Source organism: Grammomys surdaster, unplaced genomic scaffold, assembly GCF_004785775.1.
Source record: "Grammomys surdaster isolate TR1022 unplaced genomic scaffold, NIH_TR_1.0 126163, whole genome shotgun sequence".
NCBI lineage: Eukaryota > Metazoa > Chordata > Mammalia > Rodentia > Muridae > Grammomys > Grammomys surdaster.
In genome coordinates, this window is record NW_021620970.1 from 8993025 (window position 1) to 9017729 (window position 24705).

Below are 24705 nucleotides of genomic sequence, written 5' to 3' on the forward strand. Positions count from 1 at the left end.
GGGAGGGAGGGAGGGAGGAACCTAGTATTTTCTCATCTGAAAGATTTAGACTCACATGGTACAAGAAAGGCCTGTCATGGTTTGTTGTTATGGGATTCATTTGTAGTGTGAAGTAATATTTGACCCAATACACTCAGTCTGGTGTTGGGACTGGGCAGATGTGTCCTTGGGCACATGGCAATGCATATGACATTGACTTAATGGGAATGGGGTGAGAAGAAGTTCAGAAGGAACCTGGCCCTTTCCTATGTACTCTTACCTGCTGTGAGAAAATATTCTTGAGTAAGATTCCCATTTCTGAAAATAAGGCTTTTATTTGTGAACCGAGCTATATTGCTAAAGGTCAAAGGGCACAGTCTAAAGTGGGGGGCGGAGTCCCTTCTTTCCTGTAAGCAGGTACATGTGGATACTTTGGGCTCTGTTCAGGCTCTCTGAAGTTGAGAGCCTACACTCGTGCCTTCCCTATCTCCTCTTGCATGTGTAGCATTCTCATGCATTTTATCAAAGTGTGATTGTATCCAAAAGCAACCAAGGACGTTAATATTTGTTTTCTTTCTGACTCTTCTAACTTTTGCTAAAACAGGGGAAAAAAGATAGATATTAGAGCCCAGGCCTCATGCTCCAAGCCAAGCTTCCTCTATAGTGTAAGAACAGACTTGCTAATTCCGATGCTATTCCATAGCTCAGTGCAGTCAGTCTGAAGACCCTCCTACCACCAGCAAAGCCGCTGATCATTGTCATTGAAATACAGCATGGGGATAAAAGTCACACTGTGCTCTCATCCACCCTGAGTGATAGAAAAATGAAGATGTCAGGGTTTGGAGGGAATACTGCACCAGGCAGGGACCATGTTACACATGACTGTATTGTTTCCAGTCTGAGCCGGAATCTGAAGAGCATCACAGATGCCTGGCACATTGGACAGAGAACACGTGTGTGCATTTAGATCACGGAGAGCTTACTTTTTTTTTACTGATGTAATTGTGAAATATGTTCTTTTTACATTCGTAATGAGGGGGTGGAACAGATGGTGAGGGCTTGATTTAAAATAATCTGTCATTAAAATACCCTAGCTTACTGGGAACTCTTCTCTTTAGCTGGTGTTAGGTCAGAGGAAAGGAATTCAGGGTGATCTCTTTCCCCTTCTGCACCAGAAAAAAGGAAACACTAATTTCACGGTGGTAATAGACAAGTGAATTGCCCCCATGATGGTCTCCTGTAAGGTTTTACTCTGAGAAGTCTGGCTGTGGTGGTATGTGCTTTAAAGGGAAAGCAGAGACAAAACTCTGACAAATAAAAAACCCTTGTATCCCAATGCATTAAACATCCGTACCCCTCCATCATGGAACTGTGCTTAGTTCCCTACTCTGCAAAGAAACCAACCTCATCACTTGATAAACACTACGAGGTATATCCAGCTTTGGGGGTTAAGAAACAGTGGCACACGCTGTCTGCATTACGTGATGTCAGGGGATATAAATTATAATTACAGGCATTATTATTCCAAGACACTGTAGCTCCTGACTTGTGCATCTGAGCCTCACTCCTAGTTGTCTGCCTCCCAGACTCACTGGGATGTGACAAAGGAACTCCCCTATCAGCCCTGTCTGCATGGCCAGGAACTGTTTTCAGTAATAAGAAAACTGTCTTGATAAATCAGATACTTGCATATCTTTAAAATGCTGGTTTTTTGCTGTTGCTCCTAAGAGTTTGTTCTCTGTCTGCCTCAAGGAAAGCCGCTAGATTTCAGGGTTTGCAGTAAATCTTCTGAGGAAGGGTGAGCGTTAACATTTGTGTAGGTTCTTTTTCATCTTAATCCAACCTTAGTTAATAATCAGAAAATTCTACATAGTGGGTAAGAAGATGTAATTAACCCTTTGACCCCAGAATCTTAATTGGCGCCTGTTGAAAACAGTGGGCAGTTAGAAAAAATATATCTTAGAAAGTAGCCTGTAGTCATTCAACAGATTGGTATATAATGGCTCCCTCAACTCAAAATCTTAAAAATTTCCACAGAACCTTCAGATTAATCACATTTGCTTTCTCAAACTATCGATTGAATGATTCCTTTCACCTCCCACCTTCTAAAATTGGGACATTGAAATTAAACCAACCTCGATGCTACCCTTCAAACTGACTTAAAGAGCAGGGGCTAGCTAGCTGAGGAGGGGGCAGCCTTAAGGCAGAGGGGATTAGCTTTGTGTAGAGTAGCTTGACAATCTGCCTTCCATCCCAGTTCCCTTCCTGTTCAGTAGCTGAACGGTTGTCAAGCCTGGTTTATGGGGGTGTGTCTCAGACTGTGGGAAGAGTTGCCCAGAATGAAAAGCAGACCATGGAAATGTGGTTAATTAATCAGATTTAATTTTTTTTTACTCCTTCTAAGATAGCTATTACATTTTTTATCGTGTGTGTGTGTGTGTGTGTGTGTGTGTGTGTGTGTGTGTTGTATATGAATGTGGGTATATGTGTTCACATGTGTGTAGATGTTCATCTGTGTACAGACACCTGTCTGTTCATGGGTGCACATGTCCATGTGTAAATGCATGTGGAGCCTCAAAGTGGACATTGGTGTTTCCACAAGAGCTCTCCACCTTAGGCATCAAGACAGGTTCTCCTATGTGAACCCAGAGCTTGCCAGTCCCAGAGAGCCTGGCCAGCCAGCTTATGCTAGGGATCCCATCTCTGCCTCCTATGCTGAGATTAGAGATGTGACTCCACACTTGCCTGGTCTTTATGTGGGTTCTGGGGATCTGAACTGCAGGCTTCATGTTTGCACAGCAAGCATTTGGCCTGACGAGCCATCTCCAATGCCCCGTTGTTATTATTAACCGAGCTGACCATGTCTTTAAGCCATATGCGTGTAAACATAGACATGATTTAACCTCATCAGAAACACGTCAAAGTTTCTAATTTTGCCATGCAGAACTTTGCTATGCCTCACAGTTCAGCCACCCTGTGGTACCCACTCCTCTCGAGCTGTAGTAGATACACAGGCATAACTACTGTCGTGAGGCATGTTCCTTTAATGTGAAAGGAGAGCTTTGTGGGTGTGGCATTGACATCTCTTCAGGACAGGCACTAGGTGTCAAGGAAGACTCACACCCAGAGCTCGATGTTGTGACAACATTCCTAAAACTCAAGCACTGGGAGGGCTGATGCAGCAGGATCACGGATAGTTTGAAACCAGTCTGAGCTTCACTGCAAGTCTGGGAACCTGAGTGGGACTCAGTCTTGAACCAAAACAAAACAAAAAGTCAAGAAGAAAGGGAGGGAGGAAAGAGAGATGAAGGGAGATAGAGATAGGGAGAGGATCTACTCTGACCCTGGTATTCTAAAAATAAGGGCATACACAGACGATATAAATTGGAGCTATCCAAATGTTCAAATACTCTAATAACTCCCTAAACGGGACTCTTGGGGAGGATCATGCCCATCCCTGTTAGTCATCTGGAGGGAAGAGGTAGGGCTAGGTTTATCAAGTCTAGATGGAGGGTTTTTTCATTTCCAGTTAAACACAGGTAAATAAGACATGACCCACTGTTGAGAAATTCAGTCCAACAGTAAGCCAGATGAAATATCCCATGGTTGTAAAGGCTTTAAAGTCATGGCAGCAACAGAAGACTCAGGCACTGATTGGCTAACTGAGCTTATCCAGCCAAGTAGCCTTTGAATGCCTCAGTTTCCTTAACCATGAAATGATGGTTTCCATTAGAGGAGATCATCTTCAGATCAGCTCCGCCTGTCCTTTGTACCCAGGAGCCTTCTGGCTGTCACCTCACTCTCCTGTGACTTCTCCACTGTCCCTTGCTGAGGCACAGTATGGTTTGAAAAGGTGGCCTCCTTAGCTCTCTCTGTATCAAAGGTCCCAACTACTTGATTGATTGAATAGAAAATCTAGCAAAGCCTCTTTCCCAGGGGGAAGGTTGAAGGGAGGGACCCTAGTCTCCCAGAGTTATGCCATGTGAGGTAAAGATATGTAGAATCAGGATCTTTCCCAATGCTCGAGGGAAGAAGCCTTTTCTCCCTGTAGTACTACTGGCTTTCTGGGCCTAGCCAGACATGCCTGGTGCCAATGTGCAGGATAGCAGAACAGTGCTAATACGCTGCCCTTGAAAGGTCAGGTCTGACTAAGTACTTTTGATCATTTTGTCAATGGCAAGAATCCCTTAGCCGTATTTGCTTTGGGGGAAATTTGCAGAGCTGGGGTACTCTGGTAACCCACGTAGAGGTGATTCAGGAACTCCCCTCAGTCTACACCCCCATTGTATTTTACCCCTAAGGATCTGATTCTATCATCGGAACAAATCATTGAAAACTATATAAGAAGTCATATGTTCCCTCTTAGTATAAGTAACTTCAGAAACACTCTGAATATTTAACTTCTCTTTAATCTACACATACCAAATAAAGAGTGTTTATTGGAAAGTATTGATCTATCAGGACTCAAATGCGCCTTCCAAAGCAAGATGGGCTTATTGCCTAACTTTGCTAAGTTTGTTAGTGTCAATGTATAGAGAATTTATATGATATAGTTACTTTATAGGTTATTTGAGGAAATTAAAAAATGGTACATGCGACAAGTTGTATAGTCAGTGTGAACTGTTAACATTTCTATGTGTGGATTTGCTGGTTATGTAATCTGCTTTTTTGTAAAACAATGTAACATGCCCTTTGAGATGTTTTCAGAACTCTCTAAATTGAAGAGCAAAGTAAGGGGTCTCTAGAAGTTTTAAGCAGTGTGGGAAAATGTTTAAAATGGATCAGAAAACATGAAAATCCCCATTTCATGCTAACATGTAAATGTATGTACATGTATTCTCCTATATATAACAACTATCATAACCTGTTTATCAGAGACTGGATAATTTATTGAGTACAGAGATTCATTTCTTTACATTGTTGGAGGTGTGAAAGCCCAAAGTCAGGTAGCCTGCATCTAGTCAGGGCCTTCATGAGATCTCATTGCATGGCAGAAGTCAGAAGGGTGCAGGAGCACTGGAGAGAAGGCAGGAAAAGAGAGGCAAACTCACCCTGAGAAGCTGCTCCCATGGTGACTGACACACACCAGCAAGAGCAGCATCCCTGCCTGCCTAAGAGCAGTGCGCTCTGCCCCACCTACCTCCTGGAGGTCCCACTCACCATTGTTGCTCTAAAAAACACGTTTCTATTTCCTGATCCTTGGGGGCTACCTTTAAACCACAGAATCTGACCATACAGGGGGTGTTTTTTTTCCAGTATTCAAGTAGACCAAAATTTATTGAGGTTTGCCAGAATGTATATTTCTGACTTCTTTCAGGTGTCTCTATAAAAGCATGTCATTAGTGTATTTATATACCTTGTCCCAGACATAGGCTTCTGAACTTACAAGTTCACAGCCTTTGTTTATATCACTAAGATTTAAAAGTTCATTGTCTGTGCAAACAGACTTCTGCAGCCCATCCTGTTAAAGTGTTAAATAACACAAAACAAAACCTGTGAGGATGGTGGAAGGTATGCTTTGATGATGGGAACTTGAAACAGGCGATTCCTGATTTGAGTTGAGTTTGTAGTTGGATCTTATGGTGGTGTCCACCGTTTGTCAAACCAGACAGGAACTAGAATCCTCATTTAGTAAAGTTAGACTGAGACTTTTGAGTGACAGATGACACTGACGACAACTTGTTATTCTCTCCAGGTTTTATTATTTTCTTCTTTCTGTTTTTGTTTCCAGGAAGCTGGATTGTGGTATGTGAGGTTTTAGCCCAGACACACTCACCCAAAATACACTGACTCTTCCTGTTTTCTTTACCACTGTCGGTACCCAGTATGTGGAGAGCATCCTTTATTAATTAAGAAATTACTGATACTCATATCAACCAAGCAGTAGAAGCCATTCCCCCTTTCCTTTCATTAATTTTCATTCCTTAATGGAGGAGCTTAATGATGTAGTGCTACTTACCACCTAGTCCCCCAAATAAAGTCAATGTCTCATAAAATCAGCATGACCTTAATACATCTTGGTCAAAATGACAAAGATATGAAGAATTCTCTGATATAGGAAAGACCAGTGGTCTTTAGCCCACTAGTTCATCCATATAATGCAATAGAAACCAACTTAGGACTTTCATTATACATGAAGAATAAATGACCTCAATTTACTTTGTTCCTTTATTAGTAGTATCTCTGTGTATATGTATTAACACAGTTTTTTTTTTTCTTGCAGTCCCTGGATGGCTTCGTATTTGCACTAAATCAAGAAGGAAAGTTTTTGTACATTTCTGAAACCGTCTCTATCTACCTAGGCCTCTCACAAGTAAGTTGAACAATTTAGATTCTTGGCACTGAATGTGACGGCTCCTGCAGGCCACTGTTTTTCCTTCTAAAAGAGATGCTCTGCTTAGCATGAATTGTCTAATTTATTCTTTAAGGGCCTCTACCTGACTCTTCTAAGTCAGAGAAGCCTGTCTGTGTTGGGCTTTCAGAATAAACTTGCACTCAGAAATTTGAGTTTCCCTCCCCACCCCACCCCCCCAAGGATCATTATTAATTTATTGGGAACAAATGAAGTTTCTTCCCTTGGTTGTTTTGAACTTTGAAACCCCAGTGCCCAGTAGGATAGGGACACACTAATAGTGCTTCCCTTGTGTCCTATTACTGGATGTTTATGGAGTGCCCTGTGCTATCCTGGGAGCTGACACAATGGCAGGAGTCATTTGGAGTCAAGAAATGCTGAAAGACACCATTAAAATGTGTTGCAGGGAGGGTTCCTGCCAGGAGAGAGTACGATGCCTTGGCAAAAATCTGCCTGATTCTGGAAGACAATTTCATAAAATAAAGCTGCCTTTCATGGTTTGCCATTTAATTGCTCACATGTGTTTGTCAGAGGGTAGAAGAGAATGCAGAGGCTTGTAGGGCAAGGGACAGAACTCTTGATTTTTCTCCAGAAACACAAACACTTCGATTCTGCTGCATTCTGAGGCCCAGGCTACAGCTCCTTGCCAACCTATCCTGAAATAAGGTCTTCCATTCAGCTAATTATCCAAATGTTTTTGCTATGAATGCACCCAACATCTGGCTATCTGTTCCGGTACAGGTGATTGGCTGAAACTGACCCTTTTCATGTGGTGGTTGAGAAAAAGGGACATGCAGCCTCCGCAGGACGGTTTTGTATTTTGTGATGATCTGCCAAGCTGGATAAGCTACCTCTCCTTCAACTGCCTCCAGGCTAACGATGGAGATAAGAGTCTCTGCTCTCCTCATAAACAGGTCCCACCCAGGCTCAAAGCTTCTGAAGGTTGGCACAACTCAAAGGAAACATCCAGCTTGGCTGGAACCTTCTGGCTGTTAGTGGGGTTTACTGGGAGACAGCTAAATCAAGGAAGACATTGGGAAATAATAGAGAGATTTGGCATTTGAGGAGGGCTGGGGAAGGAGCAGAAACCCTGCCAAATTTGATTATTTGCTGTTGAGATTCCAAATGGGGGATGCAATCATGAGCCTTTCCTTGGAGAACATGTGTGCTCTTGACTGTAGTGTGCACACCAATTTCTGTGGTCTCTCGAAAACCAGGGGATGGAATCTGACTGGTGTTAACTCTGGTATGCATCCCCCTGTATCTCCTGAGATCTCTCTTTTGCTGTAGCCTCAAGAAGAGAGTTTAAACCTCATCTTAATCTGTTTGGGAATCTACAGTTCAAGTAAAGCACACCCCTGTGGTGTTAACACCAAGTAGAGCTGGGAACCCACTGTTGTGATTCTCTGATGCCACACTCCTGGTTTATGTGAAGTATCCAACAGAGTTTAATAAGCCAGTAAAGAAGAAGGATGAATAATTAGTTTAAGCAGGTAAATGCTAATTAGGGAACTCCTGAAAAGCATCCATTGTATACTAGCTGCAAACACATTTTACAGCCCTGGTTAGTGGTGTAGTCCAAATTCTGTCAAGGCAACTGCATTTTCTGTAATTGAGATGTGTATGTTTGCTTTGCATAACAGATGGCTCTGTATGCGTAGACTGATAGCTAGGAAAATAATAATTGCATTATTCTGGCCAAAAGAATATTAGCTCTTGGGTTTTGGCCATTTCAGGCAGTCCTCCTGCCAGCACAGCATATGCACATATATGGATTGGATTTTCAAGGAAATTGATGCGTCTGGAATAGTGTGGCCATCTGAAATATCATCTGTTCAAGGGAAATGTGGCTTTAACCCTGTGCTGGGTTTTCCTTTCTTTCTCTGCATCTCTGCTGTAACAGTGAAGACTCTTTTCTTACAATGAGAAACAAATAACGATGCTTTCTAAAGAGACCATGTAAAAATGACACAGTGTCTGGCACCTTCCACGAGGGCAGCCACTCCTCTTCCTGTAGTGGCAGTTTGAGTGAGCAGCAGGAGTCAGCGGGATGACTTCCGGATGCAGATCCGAGCCACTCCATGCCTGGCCATCTCCTGTGGGTGCTGCAGTGTGGGTATCAGCAGGCATGCCCAGGAAGAGGCTGACAGAGTGATAAATTTGGAAGCAATATGTAACTACTGAGATGAGGACATAAATCAGGAAATGGGGGATTTTTGCCCATATGAACTGAGATGGGTTTATAGCAGAAGTCTAAGGAAAATTCTTAGTTGGTGTTAACATTGTACATGTTGTAAGTGCAGGAACCACAATAGGGAGGGTTCTGCGAAACTCTAGGGAATTTTTCAAAGGAGCTGAGGTTCTGCATCTGAACAGGAACATAAATATCCCTACGCTATAACCCTTCCTGGGTGTCTCCAGTTCTGTCTTGCAGAATTGAGGTACAGGGTTCTCAAGGGTGACATCCAAAGAAAATATGCTCAAGGCCTTTGTCCTTCCAGCACACACACTCAACAGATGCCCACACACCTGTACAGAAACGTTAGATGTGACCAAGTGTTCTTAGCCAACGTGGTTAACCAGTGAAAGTCTAGACAAGAAGAAACCATCCATTCCTTTCCGTGTGGATTTGCTAGAGAGTGTGGGTAACTCTATCTATTCTTCCAGGAACTGGATTTAGGCATGTGAGCATGGCAGTGTCTGAGAGAACAACATAGTTATAGCTGCATTCCTAATCACAGAATATTCCTGTCTGCATTTTGTTCTTTTTAACGTGCGAAGAAGTACTGTTCCCTTTTCGCACACGAGGAATCCAAAAGAGGAATTTCCACTGAGCAGCACTGTGGAAGAGCAGCCTGGGCCACGGGGAGCCAAGCAGGCTTCCTTGTCTGCTTGTCTAACGTCTGAGCCTTGGATTTGTGGGCCACTCTCTACAGAGTATTCTTGTAGCTTTGGGATGATGGAGCACTAGTGAGGCCCCAGAAGCTTTCTCTGCCTTGCCAGATAGATAATAGATAAATAGGTAGGTAGGTAGATGGATGGATGGATGGATGGATGGATGGATGGATAGATAGATAGATAGATAGATAGATAGATAGATAGATAGATAGATAGATAGATAGATAGATAGATGAGAGGGGGTGCAGTTTGCCTTCATGAGTGACAGTGACTGCCAGGAGCCAGGAGCCTCCCCTGAGGAGGGGACCCACCTAGCAGTGCTCATTTGGTCTGTGAAGAGACTGAGTGCTGTGTGGCTGGCGATGCCGTGCACCCAGAGCTGGTGGAGCCGGCTCTGTTCCCTGCCGTACGTAATGGAATTGGCAGGACTGAAAAAAATGAAGAGAAAACAGAATGGCTCTCCCAGTGTTGAACATGTAGCCGTTTTCTGAAGCCAGCTTTAAGAAAGTTGCTTCCAAAACAGAAGGAACATTCTCACCAGAGAGCCCAAAAAAGCCATCACATGGTAAACAGAAAGCATCTCTAGTTGATATCAGACTTAAAGCTTGGGGAAATATTTATGTGTTGACTCTATCTCCTCTTTCAAAAGAAGATTTAAGACAAATGTATATAATAAAATGTAATAACAAAATAGAATAAGAAAAAAATAAATAGGGGTGATATGTTACCAAAGGGGTAGAAAAAAAAATATGTGCTTTAAATACAGCATGGAAAAGATTTAATAAAGCTTTAGTGTCAGCTGGGTGCTTCCTGGCAACCAAAGGAAAAAGGGAATGACGGTTAGCCAACCATTAACAACAGTGAAACACTACTCCTCAAGAAAACTCAAGGTCTTTTCTGAAACTAAAATCTGAAGTCAATGCCGCATAGGATTCTTTATAAGCTGCACCAATGATTATTATGTAGCCTATATTATGATTATGACAAATTCATCCACTTCCTTTAGAACTCATACTCACAAGCTCTCCGTGGCCGACACGAATGTAAGAGGCCGAGAACATAGCGCTCAGTGCACTAGGGGATAAAAGTGAACTCCCAGCATCTAGAAACACCTCATAGGTGAGGAAGGAGATGGAGGTGCAGACGTTGGCCTGGACAAGCAAAGTGTTCCCATTCCTCAAATCCTGTGGACAACAAAATGGGGAAACTAGAAACCTGGAAATAAGCACTTCTTAATGGCTAAGACATCTCACCCAGCAACTGAAGGCTCTCTTGCAGTGACTCTGACCATCCCCCTGCCTATCCCCCTGCCTCGGTACAGTCTCCCCTCCCTTTTCTCCCTATGCCCCGCCCTCCTACAAATAAGCCTTTGGCCATGGCAAGCCACTCAGAAAGAAGCTCCAGCCAGCTACAGATTGGCTGACTCTAAGACAGCTTGCTTAGGGTAGAATGGCCACAGGATAAAACCTGAAAGAGGTGAAGGTGAGAACATGTCAAATAATATGCTTTTTTAACCCATGCAGCAGTAAATTTACCACAAACTCCTTTCCCTATCCTCGCAGCCGTTCACCTCCATAGTTTAGATTCCGCTGCATTTGTTGTATAGAATGGCAAATAAAATTATAGCTACAGCACACAAATACAAGGTCAAATAAATGACAGAGCTCAGTCTATTTGTGCAGCTATTCTGAAAGGGAGCCATGGTGCCAAGTGTGGTTTATTTGAATAATAAAGAAGAATTAGATTCCCCTGATAACTTGGCTGAGGGCCAATAAATCACTGGAGGTTAAAGAGGCTGCAACTGGCTCGCATTTCTCTTGCTTTTCCAAGGCATGAGCTAAAACTCTCCCATGCTTTGCTTCCCAATGGAAATCTTGGGGTTAGTGTATGGTTAACATTCTCCTCTGTGTGTGTGTGTGTGTGTGTGTGTGTGTGTGTGTGTGTGTGTGTGTATTCACTCATACATATAATCATATATGCATATATATGTATGTATACATATATGTATATATGTGTGTACATACACATAGACATACACACACACACATATTGGGGACTGAAAAAAGGAGATGTAAGCTTTCCTTAGGAGTTACTACTTTTGTTTGGCATCAGTGCATCCTAGAGAGTAGAATGTAAAACCAGAAACATCGGCTTATTTCAACCCAGCCCAGGGCTGACAAGGGTGGAGACAACTGTTTGCACTTTTACAATTGGTTTTCTAAATGTAGGCAATAATTAGCACGCCTTTACTAAACATGTGCAAATATAGCTTATATCTTCCTTTTACAAGTCTTTCAGGCAGGAATATCCAAGTTAAAAAAAAAATAATAAAGTAGTCAAGTATGCCACAGCGCCATGCTGCCCCTCCCACCGCCAGGATGTCTGCATTTTTCTCTTGTACTAATCATAAAAAGTTCATCATTTGTGCATGTAACAAAGAAAAATGCCCCTTTGAACATGGAAGCTCTGAGGGTTCAGAGACTACTGAGCAAATATAAGTATCAAAATAATTCAGAAACAGTACAAGGCGCGGTGGCACATTATCAATTTACAGCATTTAAATTGATAAATGCTCGGTGGTGACGGCCTACAAGGGCACTTTGAAAAGCAAAGAGCGACCTGGCGAAGAAATTGATTTTTTCCCCCCCGAAAATGACTGCATGATGCATCATTTGACTGCATGCTGTCCGAGTGCTTGACAGAGATAATCTCGCCAATCCCACGGGTGACCTTATCGTTCGCACCAGGGTAACTTTGTCTACGTTCTGACTTTGTGTATGTCAAGGTTTCTCCCGGCAGGATCCTTGGGGGGGAAAAGTTCCTCTGTTCAATCCAGATATTGAACGGGCTAGCTCTCCCCTTTCCCTTCCACCCCACCCTCCCAAATAGGCAAGCATGCCTCTTTATTTCCTCCATAATTCTGAACAGCTGACAGAGCCTGTGGCCAGCCAGGGCTGTGTATCTTCGCAGTCTCCTTGATGGACTCATAGTACCCGTAGTTATTAGGTGATCACGGCAAGGATCTCTCTTATCAGGCGCTGTCAAAAGATTCCCTGATGTCAGGGAACACACACCATCTGAAGTCAAATGGAAGAATCTAAGCCCCGACTCTCAGGGCTTTTTATTCCCCTCTCTTGTCCTGTAACTGTGTCTCAGAAACATGAACCAGTCTTAACTGATGGTTACTCAATGATTGAGGGTGCTGGGCTTATAACTTTAAAAAGTGTTTAGCATTGACTGTACAGTCCAGCTAGTATGTCCCCGAGCAAGAGTCTTTGCCTTTAACTTATGGGGCAGTCTATGGGCGGAGACTTTAGTAAGTGATGAGGTTTCCCCAGCAGTACCCCCTCCATATCCAAAAGCATTTTCATTCCTAAAAAGAACAGTTGACAATTCTCTACTCTTCATCTCTTCTGTTGACATGCATGGACACATGTGTGCATGTGTTTGCCATCGATCTTCATACCACACAGCTTGTCCTTGATAATTACAATTCCTCATTAGCCATTTCTTGAAAGCAGTAAATCCCGTGCCTGCCTTGCCCCCCCCAAAGCTCCGGTCCCCTCTGCCTCTCACACCCTCAGTTCACCATCCTCAACCCCTTTTACCTCCTTCTTTCATCCACAACATTAATTCTGAGTGAACAAGACGTGCTTCCTTGCATCTGACAAGATTTGCTGCAGTCTCATGCGACAAAAACCCAACACTCATTCCAGATTCAGAAAGTAGGATTTATAACAGCATTTTAATTTAATGTTGGATGTCGAACATATAAAGAGATCACAGTAGTACTAGAGCTGGAAATTGATGCCTTTTTTATTAGTGTCCTCTCAGAAGTGGGGGAGACGCTGTTTGTGCAGTGGAGCACAGAGCAAGCAGCCCAGTCAGATGAATGAGGATATGCTATCTGCAAGGAATCATATTTCAAGCCACTGTCGGCCTCTATTGATGTGCTCAGAGTTGAAAGGTTATGCTAGTAAATGCCATCCGAATTTCCAGCATTAGAAATCGGTAGAATAATCTGCTGTCTGTCACCTTATGCTCAGCCTACGTGTACTGCGTGGCCATGCTTTACTTATTTTAATTCCAAATTAATTTCTTATTACTAGTGCATTTTTCTCTCTCCTCAATACCTTCCCCAGTCCCCAAATGGGACTGGCCAGTGTCAGTAGAAGAAATTTACTATGGCATCCTATATGAGAATCCATGCTATTTTTATTTATTCCCAAGCAGAAGGCTAAACCACAGGACCTCTGGGCAAAGGGGACCTTTCTAGTTAGACTGAATCACAGGCTCCCAGGACAGTCCAGGATAGGTTCACCATTGTCAAGTGTACAAACTGAAGAGCTTCGATGTCTTAATTCTAGCATTAACGTGAGCAAGAGAAGAAATGAGGCACAGTGTTCTTCATTCTGTAGAGAAAGAAATGTAAAGTCAGAAATGCTTCCTAAGGCGCACACGTGCTTTATTTGTGTGGACGAAATGCTATTTTCCAGTTCATTCTTTGAATTAGAACATGGAACAAAAAGTAAGATTCAGGAAATTTAGCCATCATTCTAAGTCTGTAATTTATTCATTTTTAAATAATGAAACGGTGTTTTTCTGAATTAAGCCATGTATTATTCATGCAGGCATAGGCAGTGTAATGTCCCTGGATTTCTAGAAAGCAATGTACATTTCTTTGCCTGGCAAGCACTATTTTCTATATGGTATTAATTTTATGGCTCATTTTATTATGCAAAGTTGGAAAGTAAAGATAATTTCTGTCCATAATGTGGAGCTTATGTAGACAATATATGCAAAATAATACCCTGTACCTCCATCAGCATCCTCCCTCTGTTAGCCTGGGCCCTGGGAGAGCAAACTGCTCAGATCAAGAAGAGGAAATAACTTGACCTGAGGAGAAGGAGGTCAAAAAAAATCTCTAAATTCACACAAAATCCAAATTTCAACTCTAGATACACACGTTCAATCTGTCTTAGGGTTTAGGGCTAACATGAGACATTATGGACAGAGGTAACATTGTAGCAATCTCAGTTGAAAAAAAATAGTAAGAAATTGACTTTGGATTTTTTTTTTTTTGCATAAATTCTAGATCTAGACTGATAGCCTGAGAATTGATGTTGGTTTTAGACACCAGGCATCCTATGGCTTTCTGCTTTTCGTATCCTTGCTCCTTCATTTGGAAAATCTCATTTTCCACAAACCACCACTTATAAAAGGAATGAAGTCAGCCCATTCAATTATTTTAGCTATTTTGATATATATGTGTATTCGTATGCAGATATGTTAATGAGTGGTTACTATTGGCTATATTCTGGTTTGGGCTTTGTACCTACTCTGCTTTTTGTCTACAGATATAAATAATTATTTCTGATTCACTAAACAGCAAACCTGTTTTCCTTTGGGCCCTCTCTCCCTCCTCAATATCTCTCTCTCTCTCTCTCTCTCTCTCTCTCTCTCTCTCTCTCTCTCTCTCTCTCTCTCTCTCTCTCTCTCCTTTCTGACTCCTAGAACTACAGATTTACCACATTCAATAACAAGACGGAACCTTCCTCCTAGGCTGTTAATTTTTAATGTGCTGGCAGATTAAATCTATTGCTTTCGATAACCACAGAAACTTTTTGAGAGCAGGAAAATGTATGCAAAGAAAAGTTTTCCCTGGGAAGAAAAGAGGTGGGTTGAGAAGGGATGTTTTTCAGGGATGTTGAAGGCCTTGCCACAGTTAACACGGCACACTAGTGAGCCAATGTTGTGCTTTGATAAATCTCAAGAGTTTGTGGACAATAATAGCATTTGAGTAAAATACTGTTGATGATATTTATGGCTTTGTTGTTGTTTGTTGAGCTTTTTGTTTGTTTGTTTGTTTGTTTGTTTTTGTCTAAGTTTGGGCAGAAGCACCAATCTCAGATTTCCATTATTCCTCCATCTTGATTTGCAAGATGTCTGTTCCTACTGTAGTACTTTAGTCTGACAAATCAACCTTTCTAACTATTAAACTTGGTATTTATTAGGAGTTAAAAAAGCATCTTGCTGGGCAGTGGTGGCATACGCCTTTAATCCCAGCACTTGGGAGGCAGAGGCAGGCGGATTTCTGAGTTCAAGGCCAGCCTGGTCTACAGAGTGAGTTCCAGGACAGCCAGGGCTACACAGAGAAACCCTGTCTTGAAAAACCAAACAAAAACAAAAACAAAAAACATCTTGACATATGTTGGTCCAACATAGGGCAGATACAGAGAAATGGTTCTAGAAAATTCTAGCCCCAAGGTGATTCTTTCGGAAGAAACATGAGATTTGCCTTGTCTTAAGAATGTTAAAGCTGATGAAATTCCAAATGACTCCACACACAATCGGTTGGTGCCACATAACATTTCGGTAAATACTGTGTTGCTTTCTTCTTACTTTTGACCGTACAGAGAACCTTTAACCCAATAATCTCAACAGTGTGTGAAGGCACACAAGCGAGGCACAGAGATGAGGTGTTCAGAGGCGTCACATGTTAAGATAACACACAGGGATGGTGGTACATGTTCTGTTGATAGGGCTCCCCCCCCCACCCCCCCGGCCCGAGCATCGGCACTTCCTTAGGCTTGGTTGCCAAGTGCCATGAAAATGTCCTTTGCCGTTATTGAAGTCTGCATGTGGCAGAGCCCAGATGACATAAGTTCAAGAAAAATGGAGATGAGAACAGGCCCCCGAAAACACCGTCTCTCCATCTCCTTGGTTGGAGGTAAGTGTATGCAAGGACCAAGAAAAGACCATGCTGCTCCTCTGTTTTTCAGAACCTTTCAGTCACAAGGAAATCGGGCCAATTACTAAGATTCATTCAGCCCTTTCGTAGAAGTATGGGCTTGCCACCTCGGGTGTGGTGTACATTGAAATTACAGGAGTTGAACTGAAGATGTTTCGAAAATGTCACAAGTGCTCTGTGACACTGGGTGATGTGTTTATCCATTCATTATCCCGGAGAACACCTGGGGCGGTGCTCAGGAAATCAGATAGTACCTTTTAAAATAATTATAAAAGAAGCCTAGATTAGCAGGCAGACAATCCTGAATCACGATGTTACTAATTTTGAACTGTTTTGGGGGGGCATCAGCTTCCAAGTCATAACAGTGTAATAACTGACTACAACTGTCAGCAGTCCTAAGAAGACAGAGTGCCAAGTCTGACTATTTCTAAAAACGCAAACGTTTCCTGGAGATGAGATCCAAGCATTCATTTTCTGTTTATAAAATTAAGACACTCTGTCAGTGACATTTCCTATTGTCGCTTTCTGGCTGGGTTCTTTTGTATGTGTTAGACATCTAGACAGTGGAGAAGCAAGAAAAAGAGCCTGGACCGGGATCTAGGAGACCTGACTGGGTCTTATCTGGTTTCCTAACAGGCTTCTAACCTTGAGCAGCCCACACTGTCATTTTTAAGGTTTCGAGGGCTTCTGCTTTACAATCTGTTCTCTCTCAGTTCACTTAGCAGTGGGTGCTTGTCATCCCCTTCCCTGCCCCCACAAGGTACTGGAGCAGCATCGGGAGAAAGGAGCCTGGAAGAAGGCTATCTTATTTTTAACCTTCAAAGGAATTTAGCTGAGCAGATGCTATACTGAACTAGTCAGAGTAGAAAGGAAATGATGTGCTTCTAAAGGCCACAACTCGCATATCTACTGGGCTAAAGTAATTCTGGCAACGCTTCAAAGGATATAACTTTGGATGGCAAAGTAGGTAGGCTATGCAGTGAGATCACACATGGCAGGCTGTCAAAGTCGCCTACACTTTCCGTACATTTATATAAGTGCAAATGGAGCCTCTTAGATGGAGTCCCCGGCAATTTCCTGCTAAGACTGCTTTCAGATTATCTGATATTATTTGACTAAATTATCTCTGTAGAAGCCGAGGACAACTTTTATGATCAAATATTTTGAAATTAGTTTTCCTCGTTGGCAGATTATCTGAAATATGAATTGCTCTCGTTTGAGCACTCGAAATTGAAAGGCCTTTGGTAATGGCAATTATACAAAAACAAGGGTACTGAAGTGCTGTATATCATGCTGAAGGGGTCTGTTTATAGGTCAGTGATGTCAATAACTGGAGTTCTTACAGATTCTTCGTCGTTACCCTTTCCTTCCCAGCTACTGCAAAGGACAGACTGACGTTCTTTTTAACGAGGGTTATTTCATTTTGAGAATGCATACTGTTTTACTGTCTCCAGGCACTTAAACGTAGCCAATTCATATTTATTACATTTCCCAAACCTTTCATAGGGTGTGTGAGGTTGTGAAAAATGAGAAATACATTAAGAACACATAAAAGTCTAAACAGGTCTGAGGTGGTGCTCTGTGCTCCTTGACTTGTGTCTCCTTGCAGCTTTCTCGGGGATAGTTTCATTTCACCCTGTGGTCTTCTGCCCGTGGATATGATTTCATGGTCAATGTGCATAATATGTATGCTTCACTTCTTATGTGCCTACCCTGTTCAAGGTATCTTCAGTTGGGGAAGTTATAATGCTAGATACTGTTGGGTGAAATTATTGTCCCCATTTTATAGATAAGAAAACTGAGGCACTGATATTAAATAGCTTACAGCAAGAAAGTATCAGAATCAGCACTGGAGCTGATCCCACTGTTAGCCATGGTTATCAGTTGCTTCTGGACAGTTCTAAGTAATTAGCTTACCATTTTAACTCATTCAAGTTTTATGGGTTAAAAGAACCCAAGACTTGGAGCAATTAAGCCTCTAGCTTAGAATCCTAAAACAGAGAGTCTTTCTATGCCAATACATGTGAAAACTTAAGAAGGTTTCATAAATGTATCCGAAAATCCAGATTTTTTTAAAAATATGGAAAGTTTCAATAGTGAAGCTTGGTAAACAAAAATGAAGGCATAAACCCAGGTCAGGTATCTGTGGTTCTTCCGTGTGCCAGAAACAACTCTAAACCTGTTGGTAGCTGCGGCATCTTCCCTGTTGTGAAGGACATCATCTCTAAGATGCTGAGGACATGGCAGCTGAGAGACAATGGCCTTCACATAGCCTCAAATGTCTCATAGAGGGCTGAAGGTTGTATTTGCCACAGAATCATAGAATGGCGAATGCAGGTGACTAGCTCTGCCTGGAGAAATCTGTAAGGGATTAGCAGAGGGCTGACAGTTCAGGTCAGGCCTTTATGACCATTTCCCACGTGGGAAGGAGGGAGGTGGTGCCTTCGCCAGGCAAAGGTGCAGCACATTTGCACGGTTGTTTCTTGTAGTGAGAGAGACAAATTGGAAAGGAAGTCAGTGACTTAGGAAGGCGGAATTTGTTCTTTAGAACCTTGGGAGCCATAAAATGTTTCAGAAGGAAATGTTCAGTATTAAATCCATGCTTTAGGAAAAATAAATGTGGCCCAAAAAGCAAAATAGATGGTAGAGGGTATCTTCCATTTAAGACCGAAAAATAGAAAATAGTTAAAATGGGCCATGTCCCTGGAAATCCAGGGTGGGGTGATTTAAAAGGCCCATGTCCGGTGAGGCCGACATCCGGGTGGCAGATAGAACTACAGGAAGGAAGTGTTTTACCGCTTAGCTTGGCTTACAGAGTGTGACCCTCAGGAAGCCTATGGGACATCTATTGAAAGAGCTTTAGAAACTGGAGACAGAGGTTTGAGTTCACAGTTCCAGGTGGGAAAGCGGTTGGTGATTAAATGGGACCCACAGCCACAGCAGTTAAAGCTTCAGAAAAGGAACTAGCAATTCAAGAAGGAGGGAGAGTTGGGGCTGGAGAGATGGCTCAGTGGAGAAGAGCACTTGCCCTTCCCTCTCGCTGAGGACCAGAGTTCAGCTCCCAGCATCCACATCGGCAGCTCATCTATGCCTGAAACACCAGCTCCAGGAGATCTGATGCCCTCTTATGGCCTCTGTAGGCACAGAAACATGCATAGACTTTAAAAGTATTTTTTTAATGAGATGCAGGGCTGCCTGGAAGTTAGTCCTGAGAGATTCCCGTTTACTCACAGGCCATAGGGAGGGAAAACTGTAGAGATAGGTGATCAGGTGGCGGACACATATTTGTAGAGTATCTTCCCCAAGAATCGTGAGAAATTGTCATTGGGAAAGCCAAATAAAAGACCTACAGAAAGAATGCAGTTGGGTGTCTGAAATAGAATAGGAAAAAAAAAGCCATTCCACACTCTAGGGAGAAGATGGCCAGTATTCTGGATCGCTAGGTAAGGCTGGCCCCTGATGCTACGGGTTAAAGGGCAAGAGGCACAAGAGTACCTGGAAGTGTCGGCACATTTCCAAGCCATTTAATGGTAAAGAAAGGGGTAAGATGACATGGAGTAAGGGAGCAAGGAAAGGCCTGGGAATTGTCTGAGGGAGAGAAAGGGCAGACATGTTGAAGTTGAGGCAACTTCCACACTAGGTTGTAAAGCCAGAACAGGCGTGGCGGGAGCCACTAAAGATTTGGGCGAAGGGCCATGGTTTTGAAAGAAGGATGACAGTGGGTAGGAACCCCAACATGAGCAAGGCAAGCTCTCACACGTTTGCTGAAGGGCGGGTCTCATAGATGGGAAGGAGGACAGACGAGCAGAAAGGGAGTCACCCCAGTCCTCACCTGTGTGCTAAGACTGGCCAACCTCAGTCTCATCGTACAGGATCGAAACCATGACGCCAAACACATGGAAAGGTCAGGGCAGAATAGGCCAACCGAGGACAGGATGACATCATCCCTTCTTTGCCAAGCCTGATAGAGATGTACTATGGGAAACGTAGTAGGCAATGGTGGGTTCCACTATAGACAACCCCCATTTCATTGCCTGCTGTGCTGTCATTCGATGTCACTCTTTAACCATCTGCTGCCCGGGTCCTTCTCGTTACTAACAGATAAGCAAGGCCACCATAATCAGAACCACAGACTGTACTCCTTAGTTCCCACCCCATTCCATTCTAAAAACGCCTTCACCAAAAGGGAGCATTTTTAATATTTGTAACTTTGAACGTCCATGTTTGCATGTTCTTTTTTGTACTCGTACCTCTCAGTCCTCAGGATTAGTTGTTTTGCCAGGTCCCTCTGGATTCGTAGCTGCCCTCAGTGTTTCTTGCTACAGCTATATACTGTGGCAGTGGTGCAGCATCTGTCTCAGAAAGCAAGGGCCACACAGCCCTTCGGGAAGAGCTCAGTGAAGGAGGCGGCTTGCATCATCATTTAGAATGTATATTATTGTAAAGTTTCAAAAACACCTTCAGGGTTTAAAGATTCATTTCTAAATCTTACCTTTAGCTGGCCGTGATCAGAGAGAAGGCTGTTTAATAATTCCAACTGCACTCCACCTGCCTTAGTGATGATTTGGTTCGTGTCAAAATAGATTATATTAAACTTTGGAAATGTATCTCAATCCTGGCTTCAGTGGCTTGGAGAAGAAGAAATGAAACAAGGAGAGAAGATGGAGAGGGAGAAAGAGGAAGCTCATAAAGAATCAACGCTCCCCACCCCCATAGCCCTCCCTGTCCTTTGCACTGCCTAGTACAGACCTGTGGCCAACTATCGTTCTACAAATATTTAAATGGAATGTGTAAAGTAAGCCGTGATCTATGCCTGCTTGCAAAAGTGGGCCTATTAAATGAAACAAATGTGTGTGTGTTTCCAGCTGAGGCTGTAATGTGTGGGGTAGCGCGGTGCCAGCCTTGCTCTGCATCCGGCGCTATAAAGCACACAGTTTATAGTACCGTATGAATTTGTGGGGCTGATTGTTTTATTATATTCGAGTGTAAATTTTTCGTCCCTTTTGGTTCCACCACCATTCCCAGAGAATACAGGTTTTGTGCTGATATGATGTTTCCTAGCTTTAGGCATGGCCTACGCCTACTCCTGACTGTAATTTACTTTCTGGTGTCTGTCGCCTTAAGCTTGCCTTCTGACTAGCTTGTTGAATGATGTGCTAATCCATTATATTTTTCAGACAAGTGTATCGACCACTATAAACAGACTGGAGGGCACAAACCTAAATGAAAGCTATACTTCCCTGAATCATTTAAGAAGCTACGGCTTGGTGGCAGTGTGAAATAACCCGGCTCTCCACATTGAGTAAAGAAGAGATCTCAATAAATAAAACGAAACATCGAGATCTCCCCTGCCTGTGGGCGTGAGGCCCCAGCTTCACATGCTCGCACTGGTTCACCTCTCTTGTTTGAGCGGGGATCAGAAGGGAACACTTTAACAGTGTTCCCTTCTGATATACATCTGGACTGACACCCAGGACTCAGCGTCCCCTGCCACCTGCGAGGCATTCTTACTGGATCCTGGTGTGTTTCACTTGAAATCACAGACATTACTGTGGCATGTTTATACAAATAAAGAGCAGAAAGCAGGCGTTGAGGAACTTCAACAGGAAAAGTAATTAGCCTTGGATTGTCGCCCTCCCTCCAAGTCCTTCTCTTTGAAAGAGGTGTGAGAACAGACCAGACGGGTGAATGGGATTGAGGAAAGTACATTTCAAATGAATCTTTCTTTTAAAAAGAATGTGTCTTTGGAGCCCAAACAGTATCATTGGCAAGGCCAGAGCCACAGGGGAATTAGTTCTCTCAGTAAGAGAATTACTTCTCTGGGGCTAGCACGTAGCTCAGTCAGTACAGCCCTCGTCATGTGTGAGGATCTGCATTCGAACCCTAGCAGTGATTCAAAAATCCAGGCACAGTAGCATAATTTTAGCAACGCCTCCTACCTTGCACATAGACACACAAACACACACACACACACACACACACACATACACAATTTACCTGTGTCACTGAGGAAAGAAACGAAGTGGCCAGTACTTAGATTTGGTCCATCTAAGCTACCCATCTAAGCTACCACATAGTTGGTACCAAGCCATGTGGAGGAAGTAGTAAGGCTGCTCCTTGATTCCCTGTTGGGAAACAGGGTTCGTTTTCTTCCCAGGGGCCTTTGATTAATGTTGCTTTTACGCCCAGTTGTACTAAGGATTACTTGTACCTCCTTAGATTACATATTAAAACCATCACATTCTTCTGATATCGCTGCTCTGTTTTCTGGGGTTTTAAGCTTAAGTGTGTGTTTTCTTGTTCTGCTCCTTAGTGGTGAGATACAGCCCGTACCAATTGCCTCAGACTACATGCCTGTAGCCTTCACTGGATGATGGTGGTGATCTCAGTTTGGGGACTCCTCTAGCATGGCATGGGGAACCCTCCCTACCTGCCCAACACTACTTTCCTGATCCCTGGCTCTTTTCAGAATAAAGGAAATTAAAACCTTATTTTAAAAGAGTGACTGGGTATTGAAAGAATTATTTAAAATGACAACTGGCTCAAGCCGACTATCTAAGCTGGGGTGGCTCTGGCTGTCTCGGCCACCATGTTTCTTGGCTGGAGGCCACATGCAAGCAGCAGCTAGAACCGGCCAGATCAGCCAGAAACACCAGCCGTGCCACCCATGAGACACCAGCGTGGGAGATGGCTCTGCCAATCTTCCATGCTGTCTCCACAAGGCTGGGCATTGCCCAGACCATCCCATCATCTACGCAAGCCCAATAGAAAGATGAGACTCTAATGCTTAAAGATTAATCAAAGGCTTATATATTTGGTAATGATCAGTAACAAGATACCCATACAATCAGAAGTGTAACCCAATACCCAACCTAGATATACCAACTGCCTTTGACTGCTACAGACATGTGAACATCCGCCTCCATCTCCTCTCTCTCTTTCTCTCTCTCTCTCTCTCCCCCCTGGTTCCTCCTCTTCCTTTTCTTCTTCCTCTTCTTACTCCTCCTCTTCCTTTCCTTACTCCTCCCACCTTAGCTCCTCCTACAACTGGGAAGAACCTGAGCAATAGTGACAACTTAAAATTCAGAACCTGAAGATCACACTGACCTCTGTAAGGAGAATTGGCTCATGAGTCCTTTGTTCTAAAGGCCAATAGCTATAGTTTAGATCTGGGAGCTCCCACTCCCATCCCTACCTTGTGTTAAAGAATCAGCCCTTATTTTGAGGCTACTGATAAGAACCTTTTAGAAGTGAAGCATAATGGGAAATTTTAGGTTACTGGAGCATCCTTTAAAAGTAACTGTGGGACTCCAGCCTCTCACTTACTCTTTCATTCCTAGGCACCATGAAGTGTGAGCACCTTGCTGTGACTCACTGCCTCCCTGAGCTAGTCAGCTTTCTGTTGTTGCCACAAAGCACTTGACACCATCAACTTAAGAAGGGTTCTGGAAGCTTCTGCTGATGGTCATCTGATCCCATTGCCTCGGGGCCTGCAGAAAGGTAGCCCAAGGCTCTCACACTTCAAGATGTTCTAAATTCATGTCTGCACCACAGACACCCATCTGGCTATTCTTCCTGGATATGTCTTTCTATTTATCTTTTTTAAAGATTTATTTATTTATTTTATGTATATGAGTACTCCAGAAGAGGGCATCAGATCCCATTACAGATGGTGGTGAGCCACCATGTGGTTGCTGGGATTTGAACTCAGGACCTCTGGAAGAGCAGTCAGTGCTCTTAACCACTGAGCCACCTCCCCAGCCCTGGATATGTCTTTCTAAAGCGAATCACTAGGCACAGTTCTCTTTGATATTCTGAGAGTTGTGAACTTCAGTTGGCCTCCTTCTCACTCCGTAAGTCAGATGAACTTCTGCACTCATCTTTCCCCACTCGGGGAAGTGATCAGTGCAGCTAGTGAATAAATAAATAAATAAATAAATAAATAAATAAATTTATAATAAATAAATTGATTTATAAATAAATCAGTACTAAATAAATGTTGGTTAAGTGTCCTTTAACATTCATAGAGTGTTTTATTCATATGAGTAATTGAAATTGATACTTTTCCTGTCACCATGACCAAACATAACTGATGTGAGCAACTTAAAGTAGGTTTCTTTGGGCTCATGGTGGCTTGGTGGCCGGGGATTCTAATAAATTGTAGAGAGGAAAACTTGAAAGCCTTGGCAACAATGACAGCTCAGTCTGTGTTGGCAGGAACTCCAGGCAGCTGGTCATGACATGGTGCCCAACCAGGACACCAAGAGTTAGACCTGGAGCAGAGGGAATATAACCTTCAAGGCTCACTCTCAGCGACCCCCCAGGGGCTTAGCTACAGGCCGTATGTCCCAAAAGTTCCACACCCACCAAAATATCCTAAGTAGCTGGAGCCAAATATTCAGACACATGAGCTTGATGAAGATATTTACATTCAAACCATAGTCTTCTGCCCCTTGTTGCCTTAGGTTCATGGCCACCTCACAGGAGTCCTTACAATTGGGCTTTTTTATTTGGTTGGTTGGTTGGTTGGTTGGTTGGTTGGTTGGTTGGTTGGTTGGTTTATAGATTTGTTTCATCTGGTGGCTTTTGTTTCATTTGGTTTTGTTGTTGTCTTGGTTACTGTTCACTTTTGGGAGAGGGGGAATCTGACTGTTCTGGAACTCACTCTCTAGTTCAGAATAGCCTGAAAGTCATGTCAAGCCTCCTGCTCCAGATTCCCACATGC

The 24705-nt window shown here is 43.1% G+C and overlaps 1 protein-coding gene across 1 annotated transcript in view; it reads left to right on the plus strand.

Annotated features, from left to right (window-relative positions):
* Npas3 (neuronal PAS domain protein 3) overlaps window positions 1–24705 on the plus strand; it is an 825350-nt gene that overhangs the window by 579280 nt on the left and 221365 nt on the right. Inside the window, exon 5 of the mRNA XM_028757484.1 lies at window positions 6203–6292. Coding sequence (XP_028613317.1) covers window positions 6203–6292 — 90 coding nt within the window. The remainder of the gene's footprint in view (window positions 1–6202; window positions 6293–24705) is intronic.